The sequence below is a fragment of the Eleutherodactylus coqui genome, chromosome 4 (genome assembly GCF_035609145.1).
Source record: "Eleutherodactylus coqui strain aEleCoq1 chromosome 4, aEleCoq1.hap1, whole genome shotgun sequence".
NCBI classification, from domain to species: Eukaryota; Metazoa; Chordata; class Amphibia; order Anura; family Eleutherodactylidae; genus Eleutherodactylus; species Eleutherodactylus coqui.
Window position 1 is genome coordinate 256,048,480 of NC_089840.1, and position 16,494 is coordinate 256,064,973.

A 16,494-nucleotide genomic window follows, 5' to 3' on the forward strand; every position below is an offset into this window, starting at 1 on the left:
TCAGACACAATTTACCTGCTTTTGGTGGCATTTTTTGCAAAAAAATTTGGGGGGGCGAAGATCACTTTGAAGTCTACAGCAAAATGTTGAGAAATTTCCATGTGTAGAGGTTTTTTTTTTAGTATTTTTGTAGCATTTTAGAAGTCTGTGGCATTTTTATCAAAACTTAAGCTCTGGGTTTGGTAATTTTTGTGGGTTCCTCTGCAGAGGTTTCTCTTAAAAACTTCCAGAGAAGTTGGATATACAAAATGTCACAAAACCCACCACCAAGAACCTGTAGGAGCTCATAGCAGGGGCGGACAAAAGCAATGTATTTGAAGGAGCCCTAAATGTAGCTTTGGATTGCTGTTAGATGGTAATGGTTTTGAGAACTAAACGAGAATGTTTCAATTCACCGAAAACAAACAGAGATCTTGAAAATGGTGAAGAATTGAAACACAAAAGTATTAGAAAGTTACTGAACTTTTTTAAATTGAATTATTAAGTAAAGTGCCTTTAAATGAACACTGCGGGCCAAACTAATACACTGTGTTACGACCAAGGACATGGTCTGAGGGGGCAGACAAGGACTCAAAGAATGCCATGCACTGTGTCATGTTCCACCTTATTAAGGGGGTTGTTCGGGACATTTCCTATTGGTGACCTACCCACAGGATAGGTCATCCATAGGTGATCAACTGGGGTCTGCCGCTTGGGCTCCCTACAGTCAGCTAATGCCTGAACCTATTATTAGTGCTTGGAAGAAGATAGTACTGTCCGTATCGCAGTGCCCGGGTTTGGTACTGCAGGTACAACATTTAGTAAGAGCTGTTCATGTAATACCAACCCGGCTGCTGCAATGTTGACACGACTATCTGCCTCCCATGCTTTGCACACTGAGAGCAGACCCAGGTATCAGGTGATCAGCAGAGATCCCGAGCAGTGGACATCCACCAAACAACGATGGTGACCTATCCTGAGAATAGGCAGGTCATCCATACTAAAAGTCCTGGAAAATCACTTTTAGGATTCGTCCATATCAGTGTCGGAGGTTCGGTTCAAAAACTCAGACGTTAAATTAAATAAAAAACAGGATTAAATAGGGATTGTCCAGTTGTAAACTATTGATGGCCTATCCTTCGAACAGTCCAATGATACTAGATTGGCAGAGGTCTGACCCCTCTGATCAGCTTTTTACTTGGCTGGTATACTTGTGCTGATTTCTGTAGGAAGTAGACAGTTCTGTTCCCACTGGGGTGTCCAGACTTGATATAACAGGCAAAGTTCACATTCATTTCAATGTTAACGCTGCCTGCAATACCAAGCCTGGCCACCGTAGTGGGAACGGAGCTATCTGCTTCCTACAGAAATCAACTCTGTACACAAACTCAGCAACCAGCTGATCGACAAGAATCTTGGATGGCAGCCCTCTATCTATCTATCGTAAGGCTGGGTCATCAATGATTTACAACCGGACGAGCTCTTCAATAATTATTGTCCGGTTGTAAATTATTAGGCAACGAAAGGCAATTAAATAAGAAAAGTTGCATGGGATTAGTTACATGATGTAAAGAATACAATCCTAGGACTAAAACGATTCTTTATATACCACTAAAATACCACTGACCTTATCCACATAATTGGCCATTTCCAGCAGCCGGTGTTTAACTCTGTCCACGTCTTTTCCCTGCCTCTGGAACTGGAGAGAAGTCATAGCTATAAATGATACGGTACTGTGCAGCATAGGAAGCAGTGACACAATATTGTATGAGCAACAATGGCGGCAGCGCGATTCCATTCAGCAAGATTAGACCTTATGAGCTGTGTATATTAGCAGAGCGACACTAATTCTGCATTACATTTGTGCGTTCATGGGCTGAGAAAACCTTTTCTATTATGCATACAGTCATAACTATTACTATATACAATAGAAACCTCCTCCATAGCATAAAAGCAATGCTGACTCATCCATTCTGCGAAGGTGGCAAAATACATGTAAATGGTCATTAGCAGAAATTATATGTCATTTACAGCTCATGCGTCTGTCAAAACCTTATTGGTTATTGTTGCCTCAGCTCAGCTTAGTTACCTTAGTAAATAGCAATCTATTAAGCTAACCACGTAAAACTGCTTTTAAAACCCCCCAAACTTAGGTTGTTTTCCCTTACACTTGTGTATCTAACGCACTGCATCACTGTTAGAGATGAGCGAACGTACTCGGTTCGAGTGTTTTTGCACTCGAGCACCGCTTTTTCCGAGTAACTGACTACTCGGAATTCGGGGGGCGCCGAGGGGCGGCGTGGTGGAGCAGGGGGTAGCAGTGGGGAACAGGGGGGAGCTCTCTCTCCCCCCCCCCACTCCCCTCTGCAACCCTCCGCTCACCCTCGGCGCCCCCCGAATCTTTTCATCCAAGTAGTCAGTTACTCGGAAAAAGCGGTGCTCGAGTGCAAAAACACCCGAACCGAGTACGCTCGCTCATCTCTAATCACTGTCTTAACCAATCACGGTTGCAATGTTTTTTTTTTTAGTTTCTACTCCCACTTTCAAAAAAATCATAACTTGACTTATGCGGGACGAGTTGTATTTTTTCAATGGTATTTAATGTACCATATAATGTACTGAAAAACCTTTAAAAATTTCAACATAGAGTGAAATGGGAAAAAAATGCAATTTCACAATCTTTGCAGGGATTTTTTTTTTTTAATGGCGTACACACAACAAAAATGACATGACTTTATTCTGTGGGTCAGTACGATTACGACAAAAACAAATTTAATTATTATTATTTTTTTTTACTGTACCAGTGTTAAAAAATATCTTTAAAAAAAGAAAAGTACTGCGTCACCATCATCCGACCTCCAGAACTTTTTTAGTTTTCGTCATTGGGGTTGTATGAAAACTTGTGTTTGAGGATGACCTGTGATTTCTATTGGTATCATTTTGGAGTAGATTCAACTTTTTAGCCCTTTTTTTATTAAAAATTTTTGTACTTGGCAAAATCTTTGCTGCTTGTACTTGGCTATTACTGAAATAGATGGCGCAGCGCTGCAAATGTGCGACTGCCGCTCTATTGAATTTGATGTCAGTATGGGTGGGTGCAGTGAGCCCACAATGATGAGAAGAGGGGGACATGGGACTTCCGTAGTCAGGATTGATGAGATCCCCACCGGTCAGACTTTTGTCACCTATCCTATAGCTGATAAATGTCTATTTTAGTACAACTACTTTATCCCCTTTAGTGGCACGCCCGGAAAATCTCTGGAGCTTGCTGCACTGACCATACAGTTAAACCCCGTAAGATTTCTGTGGACAGCTCTAGTGCTGAAATGTGCAGAGCACTGAGCTGTCATCTGAAATGTCCCGGGGTTTTTACTTGCATTGTTTACTCATTTAAAAAACCTGCCCTGTGAGGCCTGACATGGTAATAATAAACCTGCCACAGAAGGGGTTTAGGCCATTTATACAGCCCAATGATCAGCTTAAGGTACCCTTACACGGGACGATTGTCAGGCACTAAGTGCCTGACAGCCATTCCACTGTCTATCGACCAACTATCACTTCTTTTTTTTGCACAGGATCATTCTGTGAATGGACAGCGTTCCGGACCATCCACCTCCATTCACAGTAAACAGGCAATCACTCATAGCTGAACAACTGCCCGTTTACACGGGTCCTAGCAAGTCCTAACATCTGGTTAGATTTGTTTGGCTAAATCCTATCCTATGAAAGTTATTTTCAATGAGCGCTGTGGCAAGTTCGGTCACTTGCCCGCAGATCGCCAACCTCTCGGTCTGGACAAGGGCACCACACATGTAGAAAACGGCTCAGGAGACCTGGAATTCTTTAAAACTGGCACCTGCCAGCATTTATTTCACATCAAACAGCTAGTGCACGCCATATCATATAGTTCAGTGTTTCTCCACTCGTCCTCATGGACCCCCAACAGGTCATGTTTTAAGGATTTTCTCAATGTTGCACAGGCGATGTAATTACTGTTGGTGCCTCAGATATTGCCACAGGTGTTCTTACCATAGGGTATCCTAAAAACATGACCTGTTGGGGGGCGCTGAGGATTGGAGTTGAGAAACACTGTTATCTATATATATAAAATTGAATGTATGTCTGCGTGTCTGTCTGTTTGTCCTTTATGCGCTACTACACCATTCATCCGATCGCCATGAAACTTTGGGAAGTTGTTGAGTACACTCCTGGGAAGATTATAGGCATAGTACAAATATTCTATGATAAATGGCGCGCGTGCGAGCGTCGTCGACGGTTACGACCCCCCACGTAGATCGTTCGATTTCCATCATTGCCACTAATTCTCTCACTTCCCGATGTCGAAGAAACATGAAATTTGGCACAAGCATTGATTATGTCATAAATAGGAAAAGCTAATGGGTCCCAACTCGATTATTCAATTCTATGCGCAAAAGAATTAGCGTCCAAATTTTACGTACGGAATCTAATTTTCTCGCTTCCCAATGTCATAAAAACTCGAAATTTGGCACGAGCATTGATTATGTCATAAATAGGAAAAGTAAATAGGTCCCAACTCAATTGTTCAATTCTATGCGCAAAAGAATTAGCGCCCAAATTTTACGTACGGAATCTAATTTTCTCGCTTCCCAATGTCATAGAAACTTGAAATTTGGCATGAGCATTGATTATGTCATAAATAGGAAAAGCTAATGGGTCCCAACTTGATTATTCAATTCTATGTGCCAAAGAATTAGCGTCCAAATTTTGCGTACGGAATGTAATTTTCTCACATAGAAACTTGAAATTTGGCACAAGCATTGATTATGTCATAAATAGGAAAAGTTAATGGGTCCCAACTCGATTATTCAATTCTAAGCGCAAAAGAATTAGCGCCCAAATTTTACGTACAGAATCTAATTTTCTCACTTTCCGGTGTCATAGAAACTTGAATTTTGGCACGAGCATTGATTATGTCATAAATAGGAAAAGCTAATGGGTCCCAACTCGATCATTCAATTCTATGCGCAAAAGAATTAGCGTCCAAATTTTACGTACGGAATCTAATTTTCTCACTTCCCAATGTAATAGAAACTTGAAATTTGGCAGGAGCATTGATTATGTCATAAATAGGAAAAGCTAATGGGTCCCAACTCGATTATTCAATTCTATGCGCAAAAGAGTTAGCGTCCAAATTTTGCGTACGGAATCTAATTTTCTCACATAGAAACTTGAAATTTGGCACGGCCATTGAATATGTCATAAATAGGAAAAGCTAATGGGTCCCAACTCGATTATTCAATTCTATGCGCAAAAGAATTAGCGTCCAAATTTTACGTACGGAATGTAATTTCCTCACATAGAAACTTGAAATTTGGCACGGGCATTGAATATGTCATGAATAGGAAAAGTTAAAGGGTCCCAACTCGATTATTCAATTCTATGCGCAAAAGAATTAGCGTCCAAATTTTACGTACGGAATCTAATTTTCTCGCTTCCCAATGTCATAGAAACTCGAAATTCGGCACGAGCATTGAATATGTCATAAATAGGAAAAGCTAATCGGTCCCAATTCGATTATTCAATTCTACGCGCCAAAGAATTAGCGTCCAAATTTTACGTTCGGAATCGAATTCTCTCGCTTCCCAATGTCATAAAAACTTGAAATTTGGCACGAGCATTGATTATGTCATAAATAGGAAAAGTTAATGGGTCCCAACTCGATTATTCAATTCTAGGCGCAAAAGAATTGGCGTCCAAATTTTACGTACGGAATCTAATTTTCTCGCTTCCCGATGTCATAGAAACTTGAAATTTGGCACGAACATTGATTATGTCATAAATAGGAAAAGTTAATGGGTTCCAACTCGATTATTCAATTCTAGGTGCAAAAGAATTAGCGTCCAAATTTTGAGTACGGAATCTAATTTTCTCACATAGAAACGGGTAATTTGGCACGAGCATTGAATATGTCATAAATAGGAAAAGCTAATGGGTCCCAACTCGATTATTCAATTCTATGCTGCTGAGGTAACATATAAGCTGCGCTGTGATTGGGTGTTATATATTATAAAGCTGAGGTAACATGAAAGCTGCGCTGTGATTGGTTGTTATCTAGATATATAAAAACGAATGTATGTCTGTCTGTCTTCGCAGCAACGCGCAACGGGTAAGCTAGTAGTCCATAATTAAGGGTTCACAAACCCACAGGGCCATCGCCACTACCCCACCCGGGATGTTTAATGGGCGTTTTCCTCTATCAGACTTCAATGAGAAAAATGACAACGCATGTTTATTGATAGGTCTGCAGAGGCTGCTTCAAGCTCAAGTGAAGCACACTTTGAGATTTCTCTATGTTAGAAAGGGCTAGTAGGCTTAAATAGTTGTCCAGTTGTAAACTATTGATGGCCTAACCTTAGGATAGGCCATCGACAGTAGATTGGCGGGGATCTGCCGCCTGGGAGTCCCAAAGGTAAGCTGTTCACAAGGCTAATGCACTCAAGTATCGAGCTGGTTTCAGTAGGAAGTAGACAGCTCCATTCCCAATTCAGTGGCCAGGTTTGGTATTACAGGCAAAGTTCCTATTCACTTTAACTGTAATACTGCCTGCAATACTATGCCTGGTCACAAGCCTGGAGCTCAGTGTACTAGAATAGTAGCCCAGAGAACATCGGACTGGTGGGGTTCTTGAGCAACAGACATCTGCCAATCTACTATTGCTGACATCCTGTGGATAGACCATCAATAGACAACTGTCAGGTCCAGCGGCTCTGGGGGTCTCCGTGCCCGCACTACCAGTCCTATTACCCGGGCTGCGGGGGTGCAGCACAAAGGAGCTCCGGTCTTGATGACCTCCCCTGGCTGCCTTTATCCGGTATGCTGGCTCCGGAAGCGCCCTCCTGTGCGCAGGGCTGCTGGGGACGCGGTGGGTTACTGCCCCGCGCCGCGTCTCCGTTGCCATGACACCTGGGCGCGCTTGCTCAGCACTTGTTGCTGAATGTCTGCTCTCTGTTCGGCATTCGCTACTTATGCCTGAGTTCTGCTGCTGTCAGGCTCCCTGCCCCAATCAGCTGCTGAGGCGCGAGTTCTGACAGCATTTAAACTGCTCTGTTCCCTCAGACCTTTGTTTGTTAGGTCTTCTGCTGCACCCGCGTTCCTTGGATTTGACTGACTCCCTGTTTGACTTTCTTGCTTGGACCCCGACTTTGCCTTCGGCTGCCCCCTTGTACTGCGTACCCTCCAGTTGCCGACCCAGATTTCTTGACCAGCCTCTATGTTTGTTTGTAGTCTGACTCCTCGCCTCTCATCCCCAGAGGTCTAGGGACTGTCGCCCAGTTGTCGCCCTGGGGCTTAGCCCAGGGGGGCAAGTAGGTAGGGACAGGGGTTGCGAATAGTTATAGGGACTTCCAGTTACCCAGAACCCTGCCCTTGACAACAACCTTTTAACGGCAGAGGTGGGACTTAGTTCTACTAATTGTCTTTTGCAGTCAGTCCTTTACCCATAATTTGCATGCTCTAAGCACAAGGAGGGACAAGAAATATTGATGCCTCCAGGGAAATGTAGAAGGAAGATATGGAAGAATAGACCTTAGTCTTATGACATCTTCTCACTGGGAATATGGTGCCGAATCGATAAGGTTGGTGGCGGATGTACCTGTAGTTTACCCTGCTGGGGGACCCTTGAATACAGTTTCCCTATCAGCACCATTCTTGTAGCCTTCTGAACCGCGCCTGCTTCCGTACTTTACACAAACGCGATTTGCATTCGGCACTCCTTGTCAGAACGGAGCACTTGGCAGCAAAACCTCCAACAATTGTATTCGACTTTATATTCATAAGATGTACATCACACAGAAAATGCAATTACATTGTTGTTATATTTTTATACATTATTGATTTTTCTCTCCTGTGTGGAGAAGACAAATATGACAGGTTGATTATGTTCACTGTCTAAAAAATGCCTAAGTTGCCATTCATTGTAAGTCTAATGAGGTATCTAAATTTATCATATTACACATACGGGCCCATATATCAGAGCTTCTTCCAGTCAAAAACCATGCAAAACAAGCAGTCATACAATGTGGACAAAGCTACACACTCAATAAAATCTGTAGAGTCGTACTTGTTACGGTTAAGCTATTGATGTTGAGTTATATCAGGTCCTTTACTCCACTCACATCCAAAGCTGCATTTAATTTTTTTTTTTTTTTTTTGCTGAATGCCACTTGGAATCCATTGGTATTTGACAGACACACACATCATGCAAAAGCTTAGCTGAGATCAAATGAAGACTGCAATGGATTTTTTAGCAGTCCTGGATATAACCTGAGAAGAACGTATGGTGTTACCCAACACTTACCACACTTCAATGCACATTTTTATGGACAACTCAACGAGTCTGAGTGCTGTTACCCCAAACACAAATGAAAAGCAGTATTTTAAGATATAATCCACCTTTATTGGCTGATTTTTACACCTATTGTGGTTTGGATAGGGATGAATGGAGGAAGCATCGGACCTGGAGATCCAGAGGTAAGTACTTAAAGGGATCATCTAGGATTTTTTCGATTGAGGGCTTATCTTCTGGATAGGTCATCAATAGTAATGTTGCTCATCGTGAGCATCCAGGCAATAAAATTGGGCCGATTTTTGCTAAATTGTTTTTGAGCACCCTAATCCAATTTTTAGCAAAAATTGCCAGAATATTGGTTTTCTGCTTTGAGCAGAAGGTCCATGTGGGTTGGCTTAGTACTGCTGTCTTGCAGTGCTGGAGTTCTATGTTTAAATTTGACTTTAATGGGGATTTGAACGTAGGACCCCACTATTGCAAGGACGGTGCCATAACCACCATCACTGGTTCAAGGAGGCCAAATTAGGGAACCTGATTTTTACTCCTTTTGTTTTGAATGGAAATTGGAATCGAGATCACAATTATTTTTTAAAACCAGGTTGGTCAATCCCTACCCGATTATTTCAATAATCGCTTAATAGTCTCTGAGTAAATATACTTCATTACATCTTTGATTAGTATTGACTATGGTCCATCTAGTCCTCCTTTCCTCCAGGCTATACAAATTAAGTTCTTCAAGTCTTACCTGATATGTTTGGTTTTTGAGACCTTCCATCATGTTTGTAGACAGTCTTTGGACTCTATGTCTTTCTGTAGATGAGGTCTCCAGAATTGGACACAGTATTCCAGATGTGATCTCACCACAGCCCTATACAGGGGGATCACAATCTCTCTCTTTCTACTGGTCATACCTCTAGGTATGCAGCTGAGCATCTAATTGCTTTCTGTGCTACTTGACCCCATTATGGACTCATTTTGAGGCTGTCAGAAATCAGAACTTCTAAATCCTTTTCTTCTGAAGTCCTCAATAACCCAGAACAGCTAATTTGATTTTGGCTGCAGATTTCACACTGAAATTCCACAGCAATGTACAGTACAAAGCAAGTTCATGAGATTTTTAAAAACCCCATTCACTTACAGAGGAACAAGTTGGCTGCAGAAGAGAGTCATGTCGTGGAATTTGAAATCCATATCATGCTACCCCTTCAGTTTTAATTTTTATCCACTGAGACAATATAAGATGTTGTATGTAGTCTGTGAAGTTTATCCCATTAAGTACATCTAATAGGTTGGGTTGACTTTGGAAAGTAGGCAGGTCGTGAGGTTCTGGTCATTCCAAGAAGACATGGAGGTGCATTTGTGGACCAATCCTGAGGGTTTCCAACTTTTTTCCATTGGTTGATCACCTTATATGATTTGTTTTACTGTTAGACGCATTGACATCATCAGGCTTAGACAGCCCACCAATGCAAAATCGGTAATAGCCCGTCATAACTGCCGATTGCCATTTATAAGGCCGCCTACATGTGGGCATATTTACAATGTGGAATCCGGGGCGGGCATGCATGGAAAAGTGCTTTTTTTTCTGTACACGAGCGGAAATCAGCATGCTCTATTTTTGACTGCATTCTACTCGGACAGCTTCCATTGAAGTCAACGGAAGGCGTCCGACTCACTGCCCTTCCGCAATTAACATTGCGTAAGGTCGCGGGACACGCGTCATTGACTAGCAACATTGTGGGAAAATTTGTACTGCGTATGTCCGATGGCTGCCAGCCGGAGCATCTGCAGTACAGAAAAAGAAGAAAAAAGACAGGTATGTGGGGTCAATGGCCCGGCACAGGGTCGGATTCCGGTGCGGGTTCCAGAACCCATCTTGTTCATGTGCAGCCAGCCCAATATGTGGCAGGAGGGCGTTTGGGCTCTTTCAAGAAGCAGGACACAGGTGTATATGTTACCTCTGGACCTCCTTTTGCTTGGCCTGTATAACATCATCCCCTTTGCAGCCTTCAATATCTGAACCCCAGACAGAACATTTACTATACAGTATATAATAAGGCGAGAAAAAGGAAAAAAAGACGTCAGATGTTTTCATTTCTTACCTCGCGATTATCAGCCACAATAACAAGCTCCACATACTTGGTGATCTTCGAAGTATCTCTTTTGTGCTGCCAAAACAGATTATATAGAAGTTTAGGATGATTGTTAGAAGCCTCAGGAGTTCATTTCCAGGCTTAGACCTGGTCATTCCAAGTCATCGTTTCACAATTTAGCCTTCCAAATGGATTTTCACACATCTTCAGTTTAAGAAAGTGATGTCTTTAGGTAATAAGGGAAGAAAGCAGAAGCAGGAGAGAGAAACGCGTCATGTCTTGCTTTTGCTACTTAGATATTTGACTCTTCATCAAAACTATAAATATGCAGGACTGTGTAAAAGTTGAAGGCCGGTGTGGAAGTAAGAAGTTTTTTGCAAACATAGTAGGCGTCTGATTGACGCCAAATGTATTCTGCAGTCGGACAACAACCCGAAACATCCAGCCAATGTTATTAAGAACTATCTTCAGTGTAAAAAAGAACAAGGAGTCCTGGAAGTGCTGATATGGCCCCACAGAGCTCTGATCTCATCATCATCCAGTCTGTCTGGGATTACATGAAGAGGCAGAAGGATCTGAACAAGCGATATCCACAGAAGTTCTCTGTTAGTTCTCCAAGATGTTTAGAACAACATCACTGCCGAGTTCTTTCAAAAACAGTGTGCAAGTGTACCTAGATGAATTTTGAAGGTAAAGGGTGGTCACACTTAATATGGATTGGATTTCGATTTTTATTTTGTTCATTCACTTTGCATTTTGTTATTTGACAATTAAACTATTAACACTTCTATTTTGAAAGTATTCTTACTTTGTATCATTTTATTCACAACTCCCTAAAAGTTTTACACTGTCCTGTATGATGGAATGCCTAAGGCTGGCTGTCCCTGATCGATATTTCATAGTGTGATCCGCGGCGATACGCTTTCCATAGGATAACTATGGAAAGCTCAGGCCGATGTACACGAGCGGAAAATCCATATCGATTTTCCGCTCGCGTCTGAAAAATCACGACATGCCGCGATTCTCCACAATGAACCTATCATTATGATAGGTTCATCACAGAAAATGGCGGTGACTTTAGTGTTGCCCCGCAGCAGCTCCCACGGCGTTAAAGTGCAACGCCTTAACTTTACCTTGACCTGTGTAATCTCCCAAATATATTACTCATTTTATTGAAGAATAACATATTTCACTAATACAAATAAATGCAGTTACAATGTTTTACGTTTCCAATGAGTGTAATAGGTGAGACTATGTCAGAATTGTGAAGAATAATATTACAGATATTATATTCCATAAATATAGAAAATTCATGTGTGAATACCGATAAATCCTAGGAGGGAAATAAAGGGGAAAATCAAGGGCCTATAGAACACGTTTAACAGTAGGCAGATACATAGTAACATAGTATGTAAGGCCGAATGAAGACAATGTCCATCTAGTCCAGCCTGTCTATCCTCCTGTGTTGTTGATCCAGAGGAAGGCAAAAAAAAACAAGAGCAGGAGCCAACTAGCCCTTTTGGGGGAAAAATTCCTTCCCGACTCCCCAATGGCAATCAGACTAATCCCTGGATCAACTCCTCATAGTTCCTACCTGCCTGTATACCCGGATTAACAAATAATCTAAGATTTATAGCCTATAATATCCTTCCCCTCCAGAAAGACATGAAGTCCCCTTTTAAACTCCTCCATGGATTTTGCCATCACCACTTCCTCAGGCAGAGAGTTCCATAATCTCACTGCTCTTACAGTAAAGAACCCTTTTCTGTGTTGGCAATGAAACCTGCTTTCCTCTAAACATAACAGATGCCCTCTTGTTACCGTCGTAGTCCTGGGTATAAACAGATCATGGGAGAGATCCTTGTATTGTCCCCTCATGTATTTTTACATAGTTATTTGGTCGCCCCTTAGCCGTCTTTTTTCTAGGGTAAATAATCCCATTTTGGATCGCCTCTCTGGGTATTCCAGTCCCTTCATTCAATGTATTAATTTAGTTGCCCTTCTTTGAACCCCCTCAAGCACTGCAACATCTTTCCTGAGCACCGGTGACCAGAACTATGCGCAGTATTCCATGTGAGGCCTGACAAGTGCCTTATATAGTGGGAGGATAATGTTCTCGTCCTTCGCCCCTATACCTCTTTAATGCACTCCAAGACTTTATTAGCTTTTGCAGCAGCTGACTGGCATTGGTTACTCCAGTTTACTCTACAGTCCACTAGTATCCCCAGGTCTTTTTCCATCTCACTGTTCCCTAGCAGTACCCCATTTAGTGTATATTAGTGACATCCGTTCCTCCTGCCCATGTGCATAACCTTACATTTATCAACATTGAACTTCATTTGCCATTTTCCTGCCCAAGCCCCCAGCTTATCTAGGTCCGTTTGTAGCCGCACATTGTCCTCCGTTGCATTAATTATATTGTATAATTTTGTGTCATCTGCAAATATTGATATTTTGCTGTGCAGCCCCTCTATCAGGTCGTTGATAAATATATTGAACAGAATGGGGCCTAATACTGAACCCTGCGGCACCCCGCTAGCAATGGTGGCCCAATCAGAGTATGAACCATTTATTACCACCCTCTGCTTTCTATCTCTGAGCCAGTTCTACACATCTTTTCACCCAATCCGAGCTGTCTCATTTTATAGATCAGCCTATTATGTGGCACGGTGTCAAATGCTTTAGAGAAGTCCAGATATACAAGATCAATAGACTCTCCCAGGTCCAGCCTAGAGCTTACTTCATCGTAGAAGCTGATCATATTGGTCTGACATGATCGACCCTTCATGAACCCATGCTGATGAGGAGTTATTCCGTTGTTCTCCTTGAGGTATTCTTCCATGGCGTCTCTCATAAATCCCTCGAATATTTTAGTATAGTACATTGAAATCTCATATTAACCCTTTCCAATCCACTGTCTTGACGTCTAAAGACATTCTGATTGAAGGCTATACAGCTCTGATGTTGGAAGACGTCTGGCAGGGTATTCTTACTGTAGATTACTGGCCGCTCTGTTGTCTGGGGCCTCTCCAGCATTTCCCATACTGCAGTACTCGCTCTAGCCAGCATATGGCACCATTGTATAATGGCAGAAAGAGAAAGCACTCTAGGAAACCCTAAATCCAAAATTGGACTGCAAAGGGTTAAAGCGGGTTTTCCAGGGAGAATACTATTGATGATGTATCTCCAGGATAGGTCATAAATAGTTGATCGGCTGGGGTCCGTCACTCGTAAAATGAACTAATCAGTTCATTATACGCCCGCTGACAGCGCCGCAAATACACAGGGGTTGGAGCGAAAGTCTCCGCACAAACCTCTGTGTAGTGGCCGGTGCTTGTAACTGCAGATATGGCTCCTATTGATTTCAGTGAAAGCTGACCTTGCAGTTACAAGCGCCGGCCACTACACAGAGGTCGGAGCAGAGACCTCTGTTGCCTCTGCTCCAACCCCCTTGTAGTTGCGCACTATCAACGGGTGCACAATCAGCTGATCGGTTGGGGTCCCGAGCGATGGACCCCGTCCAATCAACTTTTGATGACCTATCTTGAGGATAGGTCATCAATAGTATTCTCCCCGGAAAACCCCTTTAATTGGCCAGAGATAACCATAATTTAGCACATAGGTCAGGTTTAGAGATGAGCGAGTATACTCACTAAGGCACATTACTCGAGCGAGTAGTGCCTTAGCTGAGTATCTCCCCGCTCGTCTCTAAAGATTCAGGGGCCGGCGCGGGTGACAGGTGAGTTGCGGCGGGGAACAGGGGGGAGCGGGGGGGGGGGGGGGAGAGAGGGAGAAAGAGATTTCCTCTCCGTTCCTCCCCACCGCTCCCCGCCCCCTGGCCCCCGAATCTTTAGAGATGAGCAGGGAGATACTCGGCTAAGGCACTACTTGCTCGAGTTATGTGCCTTAGCGAGTATACTCGCTCATCTCTAGTCAGGTTATAATATCTGTCAATACCACAAGTTTGCTAGTTAATCGAGTAAGTAACAATGGGAGTTGTGTGTAAAAGCAGTATTTGAGAAATTACACCCTATATCCCATACCTTGTGGGAATTTTTTCAGGACATTTCCTGCTTTAAAGCAATTTTTTCATAAGAAATAATTATATTAACCAAGTTATGCCATTGAGCCACGGTTGGCCTATCCCACCATTTCACTGCTATTGTCTTACGGGCTATAAAAAGTGTTTTACGTAGTAAAATCTGTATAAGATTTGTATATGATGTTGCCACTGTTTAACATCTAAAAGACCCAACAGACAAACCTATGGAGTTTTCGGAACAGGGATTCCGACTAATTGGCTACATAAGTCTGTCACTTCAGACCAAAAAGTCTGAATCTTATTGTAGTTCCACATTAAGTGAAAACGTCAGCATCAGGTGTTAAATCCCTATGGTATTTAGAGGTGGGTCATCTCCCCATACAATATAGTTTAGTAGGGATAAGGTAGCATTGCTGTAAGATGTAAAGTTGAAAAAGTTTATTATTTGCCCCTGAAGATACCGACAAATGAGATTCCATAGCATGGACCAGCCTTCAGTCGAAAACGAGGGTATAAAGGCTCTCCATTTATCTTCTATCTTCAGCTGCAAAGTTGAGAATTTGTAGCTGATTAAATAAATGTAGTAATGGGAGATGGATCCTTTAAATCAGGATTTTACGATGTAGTTGTAGTAATAATGTCCAATCGGGGGAAATTGTACATCTGTTTGAAGGATGCAAAGGTCTCTTGAAAAAATAAATGTGATAATGACATCACCCCTTGTTCAACCCAATACCCAGAATCAGGAAAGTTTAAAAGGTGGGGAAGTCCTCTAAAAAGTTAGGGAAGTCCTCTATTTTTCCATAAGGGAGTGTCAGTGGAAGCTTTTGATATCCTCTTACACATTTTCAGGCGGTCAAGATGCCCACCACCATTTTTCAACCACCTATAATACATTGGTAGTGTTCGAACTACCAATTAACTGTACTCACACTGTGATCAGGAAGCACTGCTCATGTGATCAGCGCTGGCCAATCACAGAGCAGTGCATAGTGTAGTTAGAAAATGGCGATGGCCATCTGAAAATGGGACCCGAAATCTGCAGAACTGAGGAACAGCCAAGCAGATCAAGTACAGGTAATACACCTCCCGCACTCTCCAGTCCTGGGACAGAATTATATCCTGGAACCAGAGGGTCATTTTAAAGCGCTCACACAATTTTGGGCTAAAATTCTGTCCCAGAATCGGAGGAGGAGGGGTGTATATTGCCTGCAGGTATTCATCTCTGCCCTCCCTCCAATACACTGGGTCCCATTTTCAGCCACTGAAAATGACAGATCCAATTTTCAGACTACCTAATCTCCACAGTGCATTGCTAGTGTTTGACTTAAGATGTACTATATCTGCTCCCTGATTGACCATAAATGCTCACATGATCAATGCTAACCAATCAGAGAACAGTGTGCAGAGTACAATAAGTAGTTAGAAAATGGTTTAAGCCATTTTGGATGGCAGAAAATGGGGCATGGAACTGGCAGGACAGAGGGGCAGCAGAAAAAACAACTGCAGGTAATATAACCCCTCCTGTCCTGCACAGAATTTTGTCATTTTAACCGCATATTTATCAATGACCCTCAAAGCTACAACATTTATTTGGGTGTCATATAGAAGTGTGTACGGGCCTGGCATAGTTTAAGTACATACATCATATTCCTCAGTAGGTAATGTTGGGTGAACCAAAACATTTGAACCCTGTTTCGGTTTCAACTTTGCTAAAAGTTTGGTTCGGCATGAACCCAAACCTCGGCTGTTTGTCTCGGCCGAACCTATAAAACTTTTCAGGAGAAAACACAAGAGGGAAAAAGTAAAAAGAAAGAGAAAAAGAAAAAGGTGAAGAAAAAAGAAAAGAGGACCAAAGAAAAATAATTTTTGTTTTTTTCCCTACTTTTTCCTTTTTCTTCATTAACCTTCCTTTAAAGCAACTCAAAAGTACTTAGATACGCCCCTACGTGATCTAATAGGGCTTTTATGGCTCTTCGACAGTGTTATATACCAGTTTTAGGGACATTGGTGAAGTTTCAGCTTGGTTTGAACTAATTTGGACCAAATCA

The 16,494-nt window shown here is 42.3% G+C and overlaps 1 protein-coding gene across 1 annotated transcript in view; it reads right to left on the reverse strand.

Annotated features, from left to right (window-relative positions):
• The window catches only part of ADAM12 (ADAM metallopeptidase domain 12), a 465,263-nt gene that overhangs the window by 166,382 nt on the left and 282,387 nt on the right, over window positions 1-16,494 (reverse strand). Inside the window, exons 7-8 of the mRNA XM_066601144.1 lie at window positions 10,411-10,476; window positions 1,607-1,678 (exon numbers count right to left, since the gene is read on the reverse strand). Coding sequence (XP_066457241.1) covers window positions 1,607-1,678; window positions 10,411-10,476 — 138 coding nt within the window. The remainder of the gene's footprint in view (window positions 1-1,606; window positions 1,679-10,410; window positions 10,477-16,494) is intronic.